Source organism: Manduca sexta, chromosome 9, assembly GCF_014839805.1.
Source record: "Manduca sexta isolate Smith_Timp_Sample1 chromosome 9, JHU_Msex_v1.0, whole genome shotgun sequence".
Classification (NCBI taxonomy): domain Eukaryota; kingdom Metazoa; phylum Arthropoda; class Insecta; order Lepidoptera; family Sphingidae; genus Manduca; species Manduca sexta.
In genome coordinates this window covers 3,862,655-3,881,986 of record NC_051123.1, presented here as the reverse complement: position 1 = coordinate 3,881,986, position 19,332 = coordinate 3,862,655, and the positions used below count along the sequence as shown (strand labels likewise).

The following is a 19,332-nucleotide window of genomic DNA, read 5'->3' as shown; positions in this document are numbered from 1 at the left end:
CTCCTCCCTATCTTTCTATTTGATTAATTTCGTTGCGGGATATTGATATATTAGTTTTCCCTGAGACTCGCCGAGCTTCACTGCTCGGTGTCATAAAATGCGTGCCACTGCTGATCCTGGCTTACGGGAGTTGTAGTGGTGGGTGTGAGGGCGGGAAAGTCTCGTTAGTGGGTAATATTTTCTAAATTATTATCGCAGTGTCCAAGAAGTTGTGCAACTTGAATGACCTTATAGTCCGCGGTAGGGCGCATTATGATCCGTAACACTTACATGTTAAGGTGCTCCCTCAGCAAAACGGCGCACTAACCGTATTTTTAGATGCTATCTGTTCTTTTAACTTAGGTAGTTTAATTTTTATAATGTTTATATCGTGTTATTATTGGTGGTAAGTCTCTGATATGTGAGAGTTCGCCTGGGTACCACCGCAATGTCTATTTCTGCCAAGCACCAGTGTGTAGTCACTGTTGTGTTCCGGTTTGAAGGATATTGTAGCCAGTATAACTACTGGACATAATAAGACTTAACACCTCTTGTCTCAGGCGAGCGCAGTGGAATACCAAACAATACTTTGTAATTCAAGGTGTTGGATGATGTTTCTTCTATTTATGGGCGGTCGTATCGCTTACCTATAGGCGAGCGGCAAGCTCGTCTCTTCATTTAAAGCAATAAAAAGAAATGGAAATTCTCAGGTATAGGTTTCTTCCGCCCTGTGGATTGGGGGCGTTTGAAGAATTCCACCACGCTATCCCCTGGCTGCCGTAAGAAGCGACTAATAGGGGCCATCGGGGGGTCGTCGGAGGGCCGCATGGGGCTATCCACCCTTTGTGTACATAGTGCGCTTTTTCACATTATGGTGACATCACAATTAAAATGCCACTAAAATCACAATTAAATGCCACTAAAATTGTTGATTCCGTGTATCTAACGTACACATGATTTATATTTCTAACCAACACTACCACGTAGACAATTTAATATGGAATATTTTGGTAGATTAAAATTTTCAAAAAGACCTCAAATTGTTTTTTTTTAATTATTCGTAAATCATTGCATAATTCCACCATAACTCATGTGACGAAAATGTATGGAACGATTGCTCAAGGCCAGTTGGTTGGTGAAGGGTCTTAAACATTTTTTACGGGGAAATTCATTCACAGATTCTTATACATCCTACCGAATAAAGCCCTGCCATACTACATCCTACCTTATGTCGAAGGGTGCAGGATCCACTTATGCATATATAATCTTCACAGTATACTAACGCACAAAAAAGGAAATTAGTTGGTTTTTAGTCAGTATGTTATAAGTCTTACACGTTAATCCTGAGATATGAAAGAACAATTATCGACGTTATTACAGGCCAGGAAAGTGTATAATGCAACAATCCCAATTTGCAGTCACAGATGCCATATTCTTTACGCCACACGTTGTTTGACAGTACGTAACAAGCACGTAACGCACCGCGTCGCGTTTAAGACAATAGAAATTGGCATACGGAATATCATTTCACGGTTATTTTATAAGGATAACTTAACACGAACGTGTTAAGAGTTTATACCGTCAGAGAATAAGGATCCATAAGTTCATCTTCAATACTTTAATTGAAATATTCGAATCAATCGTTTTATTTATAAAATATATTTTGTACATTAATTAACTTAAATGTTCTCATATAAACTTTCATGGTAATTATCTTAATCCGATGTACAGTCAACCACATAAATAACTGAGCGAATTCAAAACTTTCAACCTCTCATACACTTATGTGTTTCAAAGATTTTTTTTCTTTTATTAAGAAGGTTTACTTTCACCCAAAGAAACAAAAACATTTTTATTTTTTATTGCTTTGAATGAAGAGATGAACTTGCCTTTCATCTGATAGTAAGCGATACAACCGCCCATAAACAGCTGAAACACCATTCAACATCTTGAATTACGAAGGATTATTTGGTATTCCACTACGCTCGCTATCCTAAGACATGAGATGTTAAGTCTTATTATGTCTAGTAGTTACACTGGCTACAATTTCCTTCAAACCGGAACATAACAATGACTACACACTACTGCTTGGCGACAGAAATAGACATTGCAATGGTACCTACCCAGGCGGACTCTCACATATAAGAGACCTACCAGTACAACAACTAAACTTAATGGGTACAGGCGATATGATGCTTTGACTTTGCTCAGATACTTATGTGGCTGACTGTACTGCTATTTACTCTGGAATATTGAATCCTGTTTCTTAATTAGCATATTTATTGATATACGGAATAAGGGACTTATTTTAATTTTACATATTATTAACAGTCTCATCTATTTTATTCCATTGACGTGTTTTCTATAGACAGGAACGTCCATATAAACTACTTGTTCAAAATCTGAACTAAAAGGGCAACCAAAACGTCACTCTTATAACATATTTATTCACTAATTGAATAAAAAATAACTTAACTTATTTCACTGAAATTTTTTATTTACATCCCAGTTTGCACTTAGACTAGCGTTATTATATTATGAGCGCTCTCGGTACACAGCCACAAGCATCAATATTGACACCATACTAAAATCTGTTTGAATGGATAACAGTTCAATTCAGTTGAACACAGTTAATGTTCAGAACGTCAGTACGAAGTACATATATATCGATGATTTAATCAAATATTTTTATGTTATCTAACTGAAGCTACATTAATGATATTAAATCAAAAGTAAACTTGGACCGAAAGTGGTGATAGACTAGTTGGGAGTGAAACGGACTGGATATGAAGGATCAGGTGTTCAAACTACAAGGGCACGCTCTGTCTTTAAAAAAAAATGTGTTTTCTTTGTGAATTATCACTTGTTTTAACAGTGAAGGAAAACATCGTGAAAACTGCATACTTGAGAAATTCTCTACAAGAATTTTGAGGATACGTGAAGTTTGCCAATCTGCACTAGGCCAGCGTGCTGAGGCCTAATCCCTCTCAGTAGTAGGGAAGTCCCGTGCTTAGTAGTAGGTAGTATATATATTATGTTAGTTGAGTTATAACTATACGCTTGTATACATAAACGTTATTTATCTAAGGACGGAGCATTGCTGTAATAACAAGTCTGTTTCTCAGCTATGTTTATCTGATAGCTTGCTGTTTGTTCAGCTTTGTTAAACTGACAGCCAACTAGATTAAAGTGGTATCTCAATATTAGCCAATCACAACGGCCCTATGTCTACGCACTGTGAAGGATGCCATGACGTCAGCACTGAGAAACAGATTTGTTATCACAGCAATGCTCCGTCCTTAGATAAAGAACGATTATTAATAAGGGGGATATAATAAACATGAGTTATAACTCGAGGCTGGTATTATTATTCTAATTAACTTAAACCCAAGGAAAGACTTCTTTTTGATATCTATCATAAACATAATTCCATACATGACAAAAACGCGAACAATATCTACTTATTCTTATATCGCTCTGAGACACAACTAGACTATAATCATGGGTCCCCTATTCTTATCATGGACTTAAGCGAACTAATAACAAAAAATAAAAGCACGTTCAAAAACTACTAAAGAACAAAAAATATTTAACATTAGCTATACACTGGTTACCAATTTTGGAGTTAGTACTTAATAACAATCAAAACATTGTTTTCGTACATTTGTTCATGTATTTATCTAGCTTACGTAGAAATTTTAATAACAATTTTTTTATTTTTATTAGGCTCCGTGGTCCATTGTCACCAAGTCATCTGTCAAGTCAAGTCACCAGTCTGACTTGGTGACTATGGGACCACTTCAGAAGTATCTCCTTTTGAACAAAAAATAATTTTGAATATCGGTCCATAAATGGCGGAGCAATCGCGTAACAAACACACAAAAAAACATACAGTCGAATTGAGAGCCTCCTCCTTTTTTGAAGTCGGTTAAAAAATCTTTTATTTACCACGTTTTATTACGTGTATTAGAATGTAACATCTTTTGTATAAAATAATTGTAGAGTTACGTAATGTACGTAATAAACTATTAATTTGAATTTGAATGTTGACAGACAAAAAAAAAAACGTTACACAATCACATAAAATTAAAGAAGTGTTACCATCTTCCCAGACGCAATTTTGCACATAAAGTATCTAAAACCACAATATAACGAATTTTCAAGGTTGCATAATAAATACATTAATTATGTTATTTTAATTATACCTATTTAAAAACGTTGGTTACCTAATAGAGTCGGAGATATAAATTCAATTGTAGTATTATGATGGGTTTGTAAACTTAATTTTTGGGCCAATAAAACTAATATAAATATCAGTAGTACAACATTACATCATAATATTTAATAATTGTATTTAATTAATCGTCCCTACGTGTTACCACTTGCGCATTGCGGTATCTCTACAATTGAGGGGCCTAAGATTCCCGTACACTAAAGGACGCATTTGGCGTCTATGATATCGGGAGACCGACTATTCGCACTATCGTCCAGCTCAGAGTTGCTGCACTCGAGCGAGTGGCTCTCTAATGCTCACCCCGCGACTCTCTCTAAGCCCCAGTTAGTCGCCTCTTACGACAGTCTAGGAATGCCGTGACGTAATTCTCTAGATGACGCACTCGCAGAAGGACAGCTAAGCTAAAGCATGATCCAATTTGAAGTAATTAAAAAAAAATCTACAAACGGTTCGTTGGAGGATTATTGCCTGAATACTTTAAGATTAAAGAGATAGTAAAACTATATAGCTTGTAAGTTTTAATTACAATACAATATGCAACAGGCTACATTATTTTTTATATTTGTATTTAAAATTTATTTATTTATTTATATATTACATTTATAGACATTACCATTACAGGTGTTACCCCAATGCGATAATATCTTGTTACAAACAATCCTAAATATAAAATATAGATCATCCAACAGAAAATGGATTTCCGCAATATACTCTAATATACTACACAAAACAATTTTATTAGGGGACCACGATTTTTGTCCTTCACATTGTTAAAACTATAATTACGTTTAAAATATTTTTTATGGTAATTTTTTCTTTGTTAATTTTTTAATTATCAGTAATAAAAAAACTCTAATTGTATTTAATTCTAATAAAAAAACATAGTTAAAATGTTCATTGTTCGCTAAAAGCTAATTGGTCATAAAAAAGAACCATCACAGAAATATTCTTATATTGACTAAAAATTCGTCTTGAGTATTGTGTCCTCTTCTCCTACATCCCTATCCCCATGAGCCCTAATCAGAGTTTGACAACGATGCGTTGTCTCATATGATCCTCCAAATGTCTTCTTGTGGAATTCGCTCCCATCCTTATATGAACGCTTCAGCGAGCTGATACAGTGTTTGAGGTGTAATAAATAGATCGCTTCCAGATTCGCCTGTCAAGCAAGTCCCAAATATGTTCAATTGTATTTAATTTAGGGCTCATGGAAAGCCACTCCAGTACACGCATTACATGATGCCGTAAATAATCTGATGGGATGACTTCAGCATGTAGCCTAGCATTATCTTGTTTTAAAAGTAAAACAGAGAAACCACTTAAAATTTGTTTTCTGTGATTGGAAAGTAAAGAAGATTCAATGGCGTCAATAAGTTTTTAGGTGTTTTTAGATTCTTGGCCACTTCATTGAGAACTACTCACAAAAACGCCGATGCACTTTTGTTTTTTTAATATATTCGTTAGTGTTGCCCAAATGCAAGAACAAGACGAGACTTAGCCAGTCTTGGTCTTGGTCTTGCGCCAATACACCTGATCTTGGTCTTGGTCTTGGTCTTGCGCTCCCAGTCTTGGTCTTGGTCTTGGTCTTGCAGCAAGAGTCTTGCAAGTCTTGCAATTACCTATTAGTCTATTACTATTTATTAAAGTTTACTTTAAATCTTAGAAAAACGTATTAGAATTGGAACATTGTGAGCTTGAATTAACATAGCCATAGTAAAGATCAAGCAGATTAATAAATAACTGAAGATTTGATAAGAAATTCGAAAAATCAACTGACCTATATGTCGTTTTCCATGAAAGTAACTGTTTCTTAATAAACATTTATGATTTATAAGCTTACATTTGCTAAAACATGTAAAAAACAAATTAATTACAATAACTTGACTGTATTTTAAAGAACAATACTTATCTGTCTAGAAAGAGATTGAACCTTCAACTTATAAGAAATTTAATAAAAGAGTTTTACGATTTATCATTGTATCCCAAAGTAAAAATGAAAAATTATTATTAATATTTCCCAATTGGGACCCGAGTGGGGCCAAAGTGGGAAATCCCAAAGTAAAAATGAAAAATTATTGTTAACATTTCCTAATTGGGGCTTGAGTGGGATTTAAGTGGGAAATCCCAACGTTGAAATAGTAAATTATTGCTAATAGTTCCGCTTGAATAAATCTAACTAAGATAAACGAAAAACAGAAACAAATATTAAACATTTAACCGCAATATTAGTAATATCATCTAGTTGATTCGATGTACATCAAATAAAGCGACGAATGTAATATTCCCGCTTGGACCAGTGGTAACGTGAACGACTGATGATCAAGAGGACCCGAGTTCGAGCCCAACTGACGACAAGGATGCATTTAACCAATAGTTCACTTTCTAATCGAAATATAAAGTTATAGTACCATCAGAGTCCGTAATTCAAAATTATTTTTGATTTTTTGAAATTTTAGATTTTTTATAAATTTAGATTGGGATCTGATGGGGATTTCCCAATTGGGCCCCATTTGGGATTTCCCAATGGGGGCCCATTTGGGATTTCCCAATGGGGGCCCAAGAGGGCTTTGCGTGACATCCCAAAGTGGGCCCCAAGAGGGAAGCCCAAGAGGGGCCCCATTGGTCGCACTTTTAAATTTCTAGTCGGGCTATCCTTACCATTTTATCCCAATCATAATACTACTTGCGTGATCAGTATAATGTATTCATTTTCATTCTAAGCACTCTGAAACTTATTTATTCTTTGGAACACCTGTAGGTACTCTTAAAATTCGAAATTATTTTGCATGAGTATACCTACGCCCTATGGCGGCAATCAAATAGTGTCAAATGTTATGATTTCGGCGTGGCGGCAACGATTGTTTTAGATTTCAAAAGAAGCCGCCGGCGCGTGTATCATAACCATGTACTTCCGAAAAGCGGCAAATTTCTTTGAGAAGTAAGTACAAAACCTTTGATGCCGCATTATCAAAGTGCCGATGGTTAAAACATAGCTATGCATGCACTCAGTTTGATTTTAATAGATATTTTTTATTCGCTATGTTTATGGTATTAGTCGTAATGCGCATAGGTCCAGTTTTTCATATTCTTTGATACAGTTTTTGCGTCTCATAGAATTCCTAAGCGTACCTACCTATACACCGAACTGTTACACCTAACTACTCAGTGAAATAGCGCTAAGTCCTAGCTGCAAGACGCAAGAGTCTTGCAGGCTATGTCTTGTTCTTGCTCAAGTCTTGCACGGTCAGTCTTGGTCTTGGTCTTGCTAAAAATACGCGGTCTTGTTCTTGGTCTTGGTCTTGCAAAAACGCAAGAACAAGACCAAGACTGCAAGACCAAGACTGAATTTGGGCAACACTAATATTCGTCAATTCCTCTACATTATATAGTGGCCAGTTATAATTAAAATCGTAAGCAAAAAGTTAACATATATCACATCTTTTTCACACCTACCTATAATGTCCATATCGTCTTTATAACGTTCCTAATACTATTAAAGGGTCGGCACAATACATGCACGCACTTCTTTAGTTATTCCCTACACTTACCGGTGATTTGAGGGGTCGATACGTAGCTAGCGAGAGTAGGCGCGTCGTCTACACCAAATTTCATAGCAATCCTTTCGGTTTTTTTTTTGAGTTTACCGCGTTCCGATGCTGCAAGGACTTTGTTGTATGTAAAGATTGTATAAAAACTTAATGTATACCAACATCAACATATCACAACACAATTATTCAAGCGATTGTGCCTTCCAGAAACTTCTGGTAAACGCATTCGCAACAAATAAGTAGAGAACAATAGCAAAAGTTGAGTGGAGCAAATATGTGCATAGAATAACAGGACCCGCGAGTTTCCTAGTAAAACTAACGTAAACGGTGTTTTAATATGTATACAGGACTTTAAAAACACGTGTGTTGTTTCTTCTTTAAATAGTTTGTCTCTTGTTTGAAGTGGTCTGTTAGGCATAGGTAGGGCGTATGCCAACGAATGGGCAAGAGAATAGACCAGATAATACAAAGGCACTACTATGATGTCCCCTTCAAGAGGGCAAAAAGTATTAGGTGATCGCAACGATCTTGAAGATGAAGTGACGAGCGCGTGTCTCCGGGAACGTTGAGGATCCCAGTCGATGCTCCGGTTACCGTTCATAGACAATAAGGCAGGATGAAGTGTGAGGATCGGCGGGGGGAGTAAGATAAAGGAATGGATTAGGATTATAAGTTTATAGAGAAGAAAACTTGGGACGTGACATTATTTTATAAAGGAAAGACATGGGTATTACTGTATATACTCGTTTTACTCATTTCTATCAAAAGAAGATTAACAGCTAGCTAGTTATGGCGTCGAAAGGCAGAATCTCCGAAACCAGGGATAGATTTGATAATATTATGTTAAATTAATAATGGTTTATTTTTCAAAATGATTACGGTCACAGACACCGCGCTAATTCTGTCAATTTATTGGCGAAATACTATATGGGTCACTGTAGAAGAACAGATGTTTGCGTTTCTGTATGGATGGGATCTCCAGTCAGGCAGATGATGCGACTGACCAACCGCAGCCCTTCCAACGGATGTCATTCAGAGCGGGTATATATGCTGCGTGTCGTGCAAATTCTGCTACCGCAATTTAGGATTTACTATGGCCATCTGGTGTTATACTTGGATATTTTTTCCTAATTGTCAATATGACTTTGACACATGAGCCGTTAGGCCTTCTAATTATCTATTTCATCTTGTAGCCTCAGTAATAATCACTAGGTGGTGCTGGATGATAATTGTGCCATATCATGCTTTAACTTCATTTAGACGGATCAATTATTGTAATGATGGGACATCTCTTCAAATGTTGACGTAATTTTTTTTTATTTTCAAGAAGGCTTACAAAATAATAAACAATATAACATCTATCATCTATATATATAAAAATGAATTGCTGTTCGTTAGTCTCGCTAAAAGTCGAGAACGGCTGAACGGATTTATCTTATCTTGGTCTTGAATTATTCGTGGAGGTCTAGGGAAGTTTTAAAAGGTGAGAAAAATTCGAATAATTGCCGGGAAAATCCTCAAAACAGCATTTTTCTATTTCCCATACAAACGTTTTCTAAATAAAATGGAGAGTCAATTTGTAATTTATTACCGCTGTATAAAGTTCAAATTCGCGTGCGCGTTGGAGGATCTAATATCGCGTTCTGAAACTCAACAAAAGTGAAAGTGAATCGCGAACGCGACAAAATTGCATAGTCTCAAAATACATAGTACATAAATAGTGGTCGGCTTCGAGAAACTCAATTTTAGCTAACTTCAGTTGTTAATATAATATATAACTCAAAGGTGACTGACAGTGATATATCAAGGAACAGCCCAAACCATTGGACGGATCGGGCTAAGACTTTACATGCATAAAGCTATTATGACGTAGGCATCCCCTAAGAAAGGATTTTGATAAATTCTACCCTTAAGGGGATAAAATAGGGGATGAAAGTTTGTATAAATGTTCTTAGATTTTCGACTGATTGAACTGAAATTATAGATTGGGGATAAAATTAGTTTGAACCTATAAGTACCGGGAAAATATGTAGCAAGACTTTTATCAAACAGTGGAATTTTATCCTGGAAAACACCTTCACGCGGGCGAAGCCGCGAGCAAAAGCTAGTTATAAATATAAAACAAATGCAAACTACTTTAAAAATAAATTACAGGAAAAAATAATTAGAAAATAATATTATAAAAAATAATCAAATGCCAAGAACATTATGTTCGATGCGAATCAATGTCCTAGCGATAATATGTCTCACGTATCAGCCTTTTAACAGTAATAAAAAAAATTGAAAGTTTACAACGTCTGCATGATTTCAAAAACGCACTTTATGCCATTGCCTCTAAATCTAAAATAGTGTTCGCCAAAATATTTTTGCAATTATCTCATACAAATTATTGTAACAAGATGATCTAGCAAATTTTAAAGAATGCGCGTAATCAAGTATTATTTTGGAACACTATCTAAAAAGTGCTCAAATGTCATAAAATCTAAGTGCAAATTGTATCAAATACCAAAAACACCGATTCACTTTCCCGTTTAAAAATTCCATTAAAGTCAGTGATGCGTGCACCTTCAAAACAATATTTAAACTTTACACTTGAAAAACTCTGGGATTTAAATCATCCTAAAGACCCGTCGAATTTGTTTCGGTGCCAAAATAAAATTACTCCTCGCACCTACAGAAGAAAAGCTCTTTTCGAATGACGCTGCGGCGCCGGATTTTCCGAAATATACGATCTTTAAATTGATTTCGACTAACGCAGCCTCAGGGTAAAATTAACAGTTAAAAGGAATAAAACGGCGTGTTTCATTTATTGCGATTTCATTTATTGTTACCTACTGATTCTCCTGAACAAGTTTAAGCCGTTTGTTTAACATTTTATCTGATCAGAGTGTAACCGAAGTAATTTCTTTTTCAATTTGTACACGGTTTACATTTGAATAAGGATGTACTTTTAATCTCAATTTGGTTATATGATGAAGGTAAAAAAAAACGTTAATTGAGAAGTTGCAAACGCGTTAACTATTACACAATCATTCTTACATATAAAATCCTCTAAACACAATACATTTTTAAATAAAAAATACTTTTTTGGACTATATTTTTTCTGCATAGACCTACATGTTATAAATTAAATTTTAGTCATGTTTAATCCACATTCAATGATCGGAAGCTTCCTGATATTCCTAAATCCGGATCACTAATCGTGTCTTTCATTTTGTTCGCTTGCGTTGATTTCGCTTCACTCATTTCTTTTAAATGCTCGATCAACTTCTTGGACGTCAGCGCTTCCACCCATTTTACTGAAATAAATTAGTTTTTTATTTAATATTTGTTATCTTACTCCGACTCATTTAAATATAATATGTGCCTATATCTCCTAAGCCAGATTCCTTCAAATAGGTTCCACTACAATATCCATTTTTGTCTCCAAGCAATGTATTAGTTCTTTGTGTTCCAGTCTGGACGTTACAAACACTGTAACTGGGCATTCTGGGATTTAAGTTTATCTTAATTCACAAACTAAGCCTAAGACTCAATCACTTAAGCCTAATTATTGCTATGAAAAGAAATGGTGAGGAATTTCTCGTCAGCGGTTATAGGCATTAATGGCCTAAATAATAATCATATACGAGTCCTTTTACGGTTTTTTTCTATATTAGGCATCTCTTTATTTACCATTAGATGCAGTAAGGCCTCTTCTTCGTACCCTCTATAGAAAAAAGGGGTTTGAGCGATCCTTTTATCACATAATCGCTTGCCTCTAAACAATATTAGGCTAATGCCCTGACAATTATTGCTAGCAATAATTATTCAAACATCTAATATTAGGTGTTATTGCAAATGTTATATAGACGTAACTTCTTCCGACTTGAACATTACGTCATAATGGTTGAAAATTACAATATTGTATTAATTACCGTACCAATCGGTTCCAAAAAATAATAAATCCCCCCACATTTTCAATTATATTTTTAGATATATATGGTAATGCTTTGGCTGACATGGAATTACTCGGTGGAATCGGAATTATGGACACCCACAGTAAACGTTTGTCGAACAAGTTGGTCTGGTTATACAAATAATTGGGAAAATTGAAAAAACCGTAATCGGACATGGATTGCTGCGACGAAGGTGCCCAAAAATACAAGGTACACTGCCTCTGACTTTTTGAAGTTACGTGCGTTTGTTAATAAATTATCATTCAATAATAAGGGGAAGAAAATCGTAAGCAAGCTATCCCATCTGAGACTTCACTACAAGAATTTCGAAGATATGAGGAATCTATTAACTAGCATAAGACCGGCGTGGTATACCAAGCTTGAAAACCCTCTCAGCAGTTGAGTTCCATTCTCAGTAGTGGGCAAAACATAACGCAGGACTAGTATTAATCTTATATTTGCAAACAAAACAAACTTACTGTGCTTATCAGCTAGTGCTTCCCCGTGACCACCAAATTCTGAAGGCAGTTTGTCTCGGGCCACGTATTCGTACAATTGTTCTATCGTTTTATGTACGTAGAAGCGATTTGCTATTTTATTACTGAGCATCTTCTTTACCAAGTTGACGAAAGCGTTTGCTGCTGTTGATGGTGTTATTGCATGTATATACTTTATACTTAAAGCATAGCTTTTCTGTAATTTTAAAATGATTTCTAAAATTTGATGTCGTGTATTTTATGTTAAAATGTTGCGCAGTTGATTAAAGCCGTAAAATGAATAATAATTTCATACTCATCAATATCGTATTAATTGTGACCTCTAATATTGGTATACATAAATCGAAAGTATTTCTTACTTTGTCGTTTAAACAATGCACCAACAGATCAAAATATTTTTTGCAAAGAATAACCTAAAGAGTGACAAAAGACTTTCGATATTCTAAATGATAATTTCTTCTGCGATTTTAACGGCAAGGCTTTTAAAGAGAACTTACCGTCATTATTTGTATAAACTGATAGAATTCCTTGATGTTAACAGCACCTATGTAGTCTACAATGTCGACATCTCTGAAGTCAAGAATACAAATTAGCCCGCGGCAGTAGTCCGTGGCCATTGCGTATTCAGTCATCTAAAACAGCAGACGCACGAACTTTATTTAATAGTAAACGCTATCCAAGCGGCGATAACCTAGTTGGGCGTGGAACGGACTGCCAAGACGAATGTCCGCAGGTTCAAATCCCAAGGGCACACACCTCTGACTTTTCTAAAAAATCATGTGTGTATTCTTTGTGAATTTATCGTTCGCTTGAAGCAAAACATCGTGAGGAAAACTGCACATCTGAGAAGTTCTCTATAGGAATTTCGAAGGTATGTGAAGTCTACCAATCCGCACTAGGCCAGTATGGTGGACTAAGGCCTTATCCCTCTCAGTAGTAGAGGAGGCCGTGCTCAGCAATGGGCAAGTATATAATACAGGGCTGATATTATTGTTATATCCATGAAGTTAGAGAGATGAATACAATACTCCCGTTATAATAGAAAAAGACGTAGAAACATTTTTGTTTTTCAAGATTGAGTTAATACATTTTCGTAACTAAGTGTTGCCTTCGGTTCACCGGCGTAACAAACCGTTTCCGCTACAAGGGTACCTATAACTCTGTAGTGAGTCATAACACCACCTGTAGGACACTAGTGTCATCTATTTAGAAATCAAATTTTAAAAAATCCATAATTTACTATGAGAGAAAGTTAACGGGTTAGAAAGTAGCCTATGCGTTAATACAAGACATGGTATATCCGTGTGCGAAATTTCATCGAAATACGTTTAGCTGTTTCTGCGTTTACTTCTATCAAAAATCCAACCAATCCAAACTTAGTTCTTGATATAACCTAAGCTATCCACCTGCCCCTACTCCAAATATAATTCGATCTACCGGCTTAGATTTAAACTTATACATCTTTGCAAGATAAATATTTTTAATTCGGTGTACGATTTCATAACCAGAAAAAATGTTACTTACACGAATAGCACATTTGTAGATTTTGAAAAATCGTTGAGTGTCGCCATTACGAGCGAAGTGTTTGACTGCCAATACTCTATAGTAATCTTCTGTGAGCGTCGGAAGCAAGTCAAAAGTCCTGTAAAGAATAGATACACAATGGATAATTTTATATCTTACTTACTTTTAAAAGTAAGGCGGCGATAGCCTAGTTGGTTGTGGAACGGACTGCCGAGACGAATGTCCGCAGGTCTAAATCAAAAAAGCACACACCTCTACGTCATGTGTGTATTCTTTGTGAATTATCGCTTGCTTTAACGGTGAAGGAAAACATCGTGAGGAAACCTGCATACCTGAGAAGTTCTCTATAGGAATTTCGAGGATGTGTGAAGTCTATTAATCCGCACTAGGCCAACGTGGTGGACTGAGACCTAATCCCTCTCAGTAGTAGAGGAGGCCCGTGCCCAACAGTGGGACAGTATATAATACAAAGCTGATATTATTATTATTATGTTAAAAGTCAACGGATTTTGATGATATTTGACGCACATTTGCTCTATATTGTAGATTAATTAGGCTACTTTTTATCCCAGTAATTTTCTCCCTTGACTAATAATAGATTATCTGAGTTTTTAAATACTTGATACGAAAGTTCCATGGAATAGGGATTTATAGCGTCATCATTTTTTATTTTTTTACCGTCGCTCGGCACAGTGGCTTCACTGCACCTTATTTTAAGCAAACTGAAGCCCCATAGTACCCACTACAGTAGAAAGTACCCACCACATATTAGAATATTTCTTTGACGAAACATTTTGCATCACCAATTAGTTTTTCGTCAAAAATGAGTCATTTTTATTCTATGTAGCAATTAAAAAATTAAGAGAAAAAAATGTACATCAAACTTAATTGTAGTTTAGACAATACGGTAGTTGACGACGTTTTTAAATACATTTATCAAAAATTTATTTCATTTAAAAATCTATCGGGAAAAGAATTTTTAAACCCACGCAACAACATATAAGTTATAAAGCTTTGAAATTTGGTAGAAAGGAAAACTGTCTAATTACAGTAATAATGAAATGTGACGTCACACAGTGTTACCGGCCATAAAGCTCCATGAGTGAGAAAAGGACAACGCGATAGCCCCATTACGCCCCCACTTTTGCTCACAACAACATTTCAAATATGAATAAGGCTAGTGTATTTTGCATACTTCCACAGCATTATGTCCTATTGTATTCTTCTGTGGGGCTCTGCTGCAGATCTGCAGACCATTTTTATCTTGCAGAAACGAGCGATTAGAGTTATTTACAACCTTCGCTCTCATGATTCCCTTAGGCAAATGTTTAAGGAGGTGAATATACTGACCTTGCCGGCCGAATATATTTTTCAGAATATAATGTACGTCCGTAAAAACCTTAGTACCTTTATTAAAAACAGTGACTTGCATAGTCTAAATACCAGAAATAAAAATAAATTGGTTGTCCCTAATCATAGGCTCTGTAAAACCAATAAATCTTTCTTAGTTAACAGCATTAAGTTTTATAATAAACTGCCCTTCGAAATTACCAATTTGACCGAACAAAAATTCAAGTGTTATGTTAAGCGTGAATTAATGTGTAAAGGATACTATACTGTATCTGATTACCTTAATGATCAGACGGTTTGGAAAGTTTGTCCTGCACACAATGACCCACCATGTTAGCACACATTAGTAATTAATTAACTGCCTAAAAATGTCTTTTGTTACATGTCTCACATACTTTTTTATAATAATGACATTTCTATAATTCTAATTTAACATAATCATATCATATCTTAATGAAATGTAATTTTTGAAAGACGACCACCCGATCATGTTGTGTTTGTCTGTTTAATATCACTATTTTTTTATTTCTTTTCTCATGATTGAAAACTATGATTGTAAATGTAGGCGAATGCACGTTGTACGCCGTTATCTAAGTATGAATCTATGTTCTCTTTTATTTCCTTTCGCTAATTTTATTTTATGCCGCTCCAGGTTTAGTCGATTGGATTTCATCTTATCCCATGTTAACGGTGATGTGCGTGCATTAGCTTATATAACTATTGTGACTATGTACAAGAAAGACTTGGAAAAAAATACAAAAGAAGTACTGAACAATTGATGACAAAAAAAGAAAGCCCGGGAGTTTCTTTCTGCCTTTCTTCTTCGGGTAGTCATCACTTAGGTAGCTAGTGAAAGGCTGGTAGGTTAGCTAGATTAGGGCTCATGTCCTCGCCGGTGAGGATCGCGATGCGTTACCCTTCTATTTCCCCCTACTTGCCAGCCCGAGCTGGTTACTTCGGTTTGTACCTTGTCTTTTGTATAAACTTTATCCCTAATTTAAAATGTCCATAGTTATATAAGTGATTTTAATAGTTGTTTAGAAATAATAATTATTCTTATTCTTTGTTTTGACGTATCATAAGTGCAACTTTGTTCGCCTACGTGATAAATAAAGTATTTTATTTTATTTTTTATTTATCTTTCAACCAATTTTGAAGCTCATTTCACAGAAGAATTTCTTTTTCATATTATCTTTGTTGCGTATATGATAATAAAATGAATCAAAAATACAAAACTTCTTTTTAAAAGGACCAAAATCATTTTTCCCCAATCAGCCAATTTCATATTGAATTATAATTAAAACTTACAAGCCATCCAGTTTAAATATCTCTTCGTCTTCTTTAACCTCAAAGTATTCAGGCAATAATGTTCGGATCGCGCAAATATTCTCTATTTGAGCTTTTGATCTCTCTAACGAACCTTTTTGTAGAATTATCAATGTCTCCAAATAGGATCTTGCTGTAATATAAATATTAAACTTTAGGCATATTTAAATTAAGTTAAAAATTTTATATTTCTCCAATGTGAGTATTGTCAGTGACGTATTTTATGACAAAGAACAGTGAAGTTCAACGAGTCCTTGTACCATATCAATAAATACTACTCAGTGTCGCTCTCAAGTGTTCTCTCACACGTTGTCAAATACAGTAAGCATCTGAATACCGTCGTTATTTAATGAGAAGATATTAACAACAACTCAAATGATATCTTAAGTCGCAGTATATGGATTTTGACAGCTGGGCCCTTATTCTGTATGATAGTGTAAACGCGTAACGCGGCCGTGTCATGTTATCTTCGAGAAATGTGCGTGGAATGGTATTCTGTAAGCCAAATTTCTATAGTCCTAAACATGATGCGTTGTGTTACGTGCTTGTTACGCACTGTTAAAATAACGTGCGGGATAGAGAATCAGGCCCCTGAGTTATGTTCACTAAACATTGGTAACTCTGCTAACAACAATCTCCTTAAATGACAGCTTAAGGTTGGTTTATTAAATAGCATTGGTGGTAGGTCTCTCATATTTCAGAGTCCGCCCGTGTTACCACTGCAATCTCTATTTCTACCGACAGTTCGCCAGTCACTGTTGGGTTCCGGTTTGAAGAACATTGTAGCCAGTGTAACTACTGGACATAATAAGACTTAATATCTCATGTGTTAAGGGAGCAGTGGAATACCAAACAGTATTTTGTAATCCAAGATGTTGGATGGTATTTCTTCTGTTTACGGGCGGTCGTATAGGTCACCATCAGGCGAACGGCAAACTCGTCTTGTCATTCAAAGCAATTAAAAAAAAGATTAAGGCGATACCTCAAGGTCCATTTTCATACATTTTGTTTCACCTTTAATCTGGGTAACTAAACAAGTATTGATATTTCGGCCTTTAAAATTTCGTCATATTAAATTTTAAAGGCCGAAATATCCATGATTATTAATTATTTTTACATTTTTCTTTCAACTGCGAGAACTAATCACTAACTAGACGAGAATTTAAATTCTTTACTTGCCAATACTTGTTTAGTTACCCAGATTAAAGGTGAAATAAAATGTATGAAAATTTACCTTGAGGTATCGCCTTAAATAATTCAATAGATTAAATATCTACTTGAGACTTAACTCAAAGGTGGGCTTGATTTATTTAGGCGACCATTACTAATGTTATAGGTGCAAAATTTTGTGATATCCAGTTCAAAGATATCGGCATAATTATGTCGACTGCCGAGGGTAATCATCATTGCCGTACACGTGTAAAAACATGCGGACGGAGCCACGAACAACTCCTAGTGGTTAAATTAAATAAAAAAAACTTACAGTAATCCTTTTTAGTCAAATGTTGTTGTTTCTTCAACCAATCCTGTAGTGCTGTTATTGCAAAGTCCATGTCACCGGGTTTGTCTAAATTACAGAGCCTTCGTAACGCCTGCATAGTGTCAGGAGTGTACCGTAACAACTTGTCTTCTAGAATGGCGTCCATGATGCCGATTTACGATTATCGGTCTAGTAATATTTTTTATAATACTCTCAATTTATTACTTTACTGGAAAAAAGTACACAAAATACTATATCAAATATTTTCTTCTTGAGCAATGATTCGATAAAATTAATCAGCATAAACAAGACGATATGAGGATGAAAATGAGATGGTTATGATGTGATTAATAAATATTTTCAAGAAAATAGCGATAAACAAACTATTGAATAATACAATCGATTCATGTATGTTTTTAAACATAACTTCCATCTCCATGGACCCATGCATCCATTTTCATCCGATTTAACCATACGTAATTGTCAAAAAGAGCGGCGATAGCCTAGTTTGGTGTGGCACGGACTGCCGAGACGAATGTCCGCAGGTTCAAATCCTAAGGGCACACACCTCTGACTTTTCTAAAAAATCATGTGTGTATTATTTGTGAATTTATCGTTCGCTTTAACGGTGAAGGAAAACACCGTGAGGAAACCTGTACAACTGAGAAGTTCTCTATAGGAGTTCCGAAGGTGTGTGAAGTCTACCAATCCGCACTAGGCCAGCGTGGTGGACTAAGGCCTAATCCCTCTCAGTAGTAGAGGAGGCCCGTGCTCAGCAGTGGGCAAGTATATAATACAGGGCTGATATTATTATTATTAATTGTCAAAATATATTAAATACGTACCTTGACTCTATTCGATGTAGAATACCAACTGTTAAAGTGCGTAACACTTATATACAACTAAGGAATTGTATATTAATATTTAAATTTTATGATGTCGTTTAAAAAATTTAATTAGCTGATAGTACGTTAACTTGTGGCTTAGCTTGTGTCTGGGTTGACATAATTAATTCAACGTACCTACATAATATATAGCGAACGAAATAAACCAAGCTGTAATTTAAGATATTGTTTCAAAACTGGTCACTATATGATAAGTTACAACTGAAGAGATTTTTTTTATTGCTTTAAATAATTAAACAAGCTTGTCGTTCGCCTGATGATAAGCTATAAAATCGCTCATCTATCTATCACTCAATCAAGAAACTTGAATACCAAGTATTTTTGGTATTCTTCACTCGCCATCCTAAGACACAAGGCGTTAGGTCTTATTATGTCCAGTAGTTACACTGGCTACAATATAATTTGAGCTGATGTTAATATGGATCTTAAGTAGACATTTAATGCATAGAATAATTGTTTAATAAGCCAAACTTAAGCTGTAATTTGAGAGCTTGTTCTCAGCTAAGTCTCAACTCTCAAAAGCCGTCACATATTGTAACTTAAGATATTAT

General features: G+C 35.3%; 1 protein-coding gene across 1 annotated transcript; it reads right to left on the bottom strand.

Moving 5' to 3' along the window:
- Positions 1–10,561: 10,561 nt before the first annotated feature.
- Positions 10,562–18,101, bottom strand: LOC115448092. Its single transcript, XM_030175392.2, has 6 exons — positions 17,880–18,101; positions 16,379–16,529; positions 13,721–13,838; positions 12,694–12,828; positions 12,179–12,392; positions 10,562–11,060 (listed from the first exon to the last, which is right to left on the bottom strand). Exons 1-6 carry the CDS (start codon positions 18,040–18,042, stop codon positions 10,906–10,908), a joined length of 936 nt encoding a protein of 311 aa, XP_030031252.1. The 5' UTR covers positions 18,043–18,101; the 3' UTR covers positions 10,562–10,905.
- Between the last annotated feature and the right edge of the window lie 1,231 nt (positions 18,102–19,332).

What these genes read in the sequence shown, in the direction of transcription:
- LOC115448092 (XM_030175392.2), bottom strand. Translation starts at nt 18,042, where the DNA reads ATGGACGCCATTCTAGAAGACAAGTTGTTACGGTACACTCCTGACACT. An exon ending in ATATTTAAACTGGATGGCTT is followed by an intron (nt 13,839 to 16,378) that starts GTAAGTTTTAAT and finishes TATTCTTTACAG; the next exon opens with GACTTTTGACTTGCTTCCGA. An exon ending in TCTACAAATGTGCTATTCGT is followed by an intron (nt 12,829 to 13,720) that starts GTAAGTAACATT and finishes CTGCTGTTTTAG; the next exon opens with ATGACTGAATACGCAATGGC.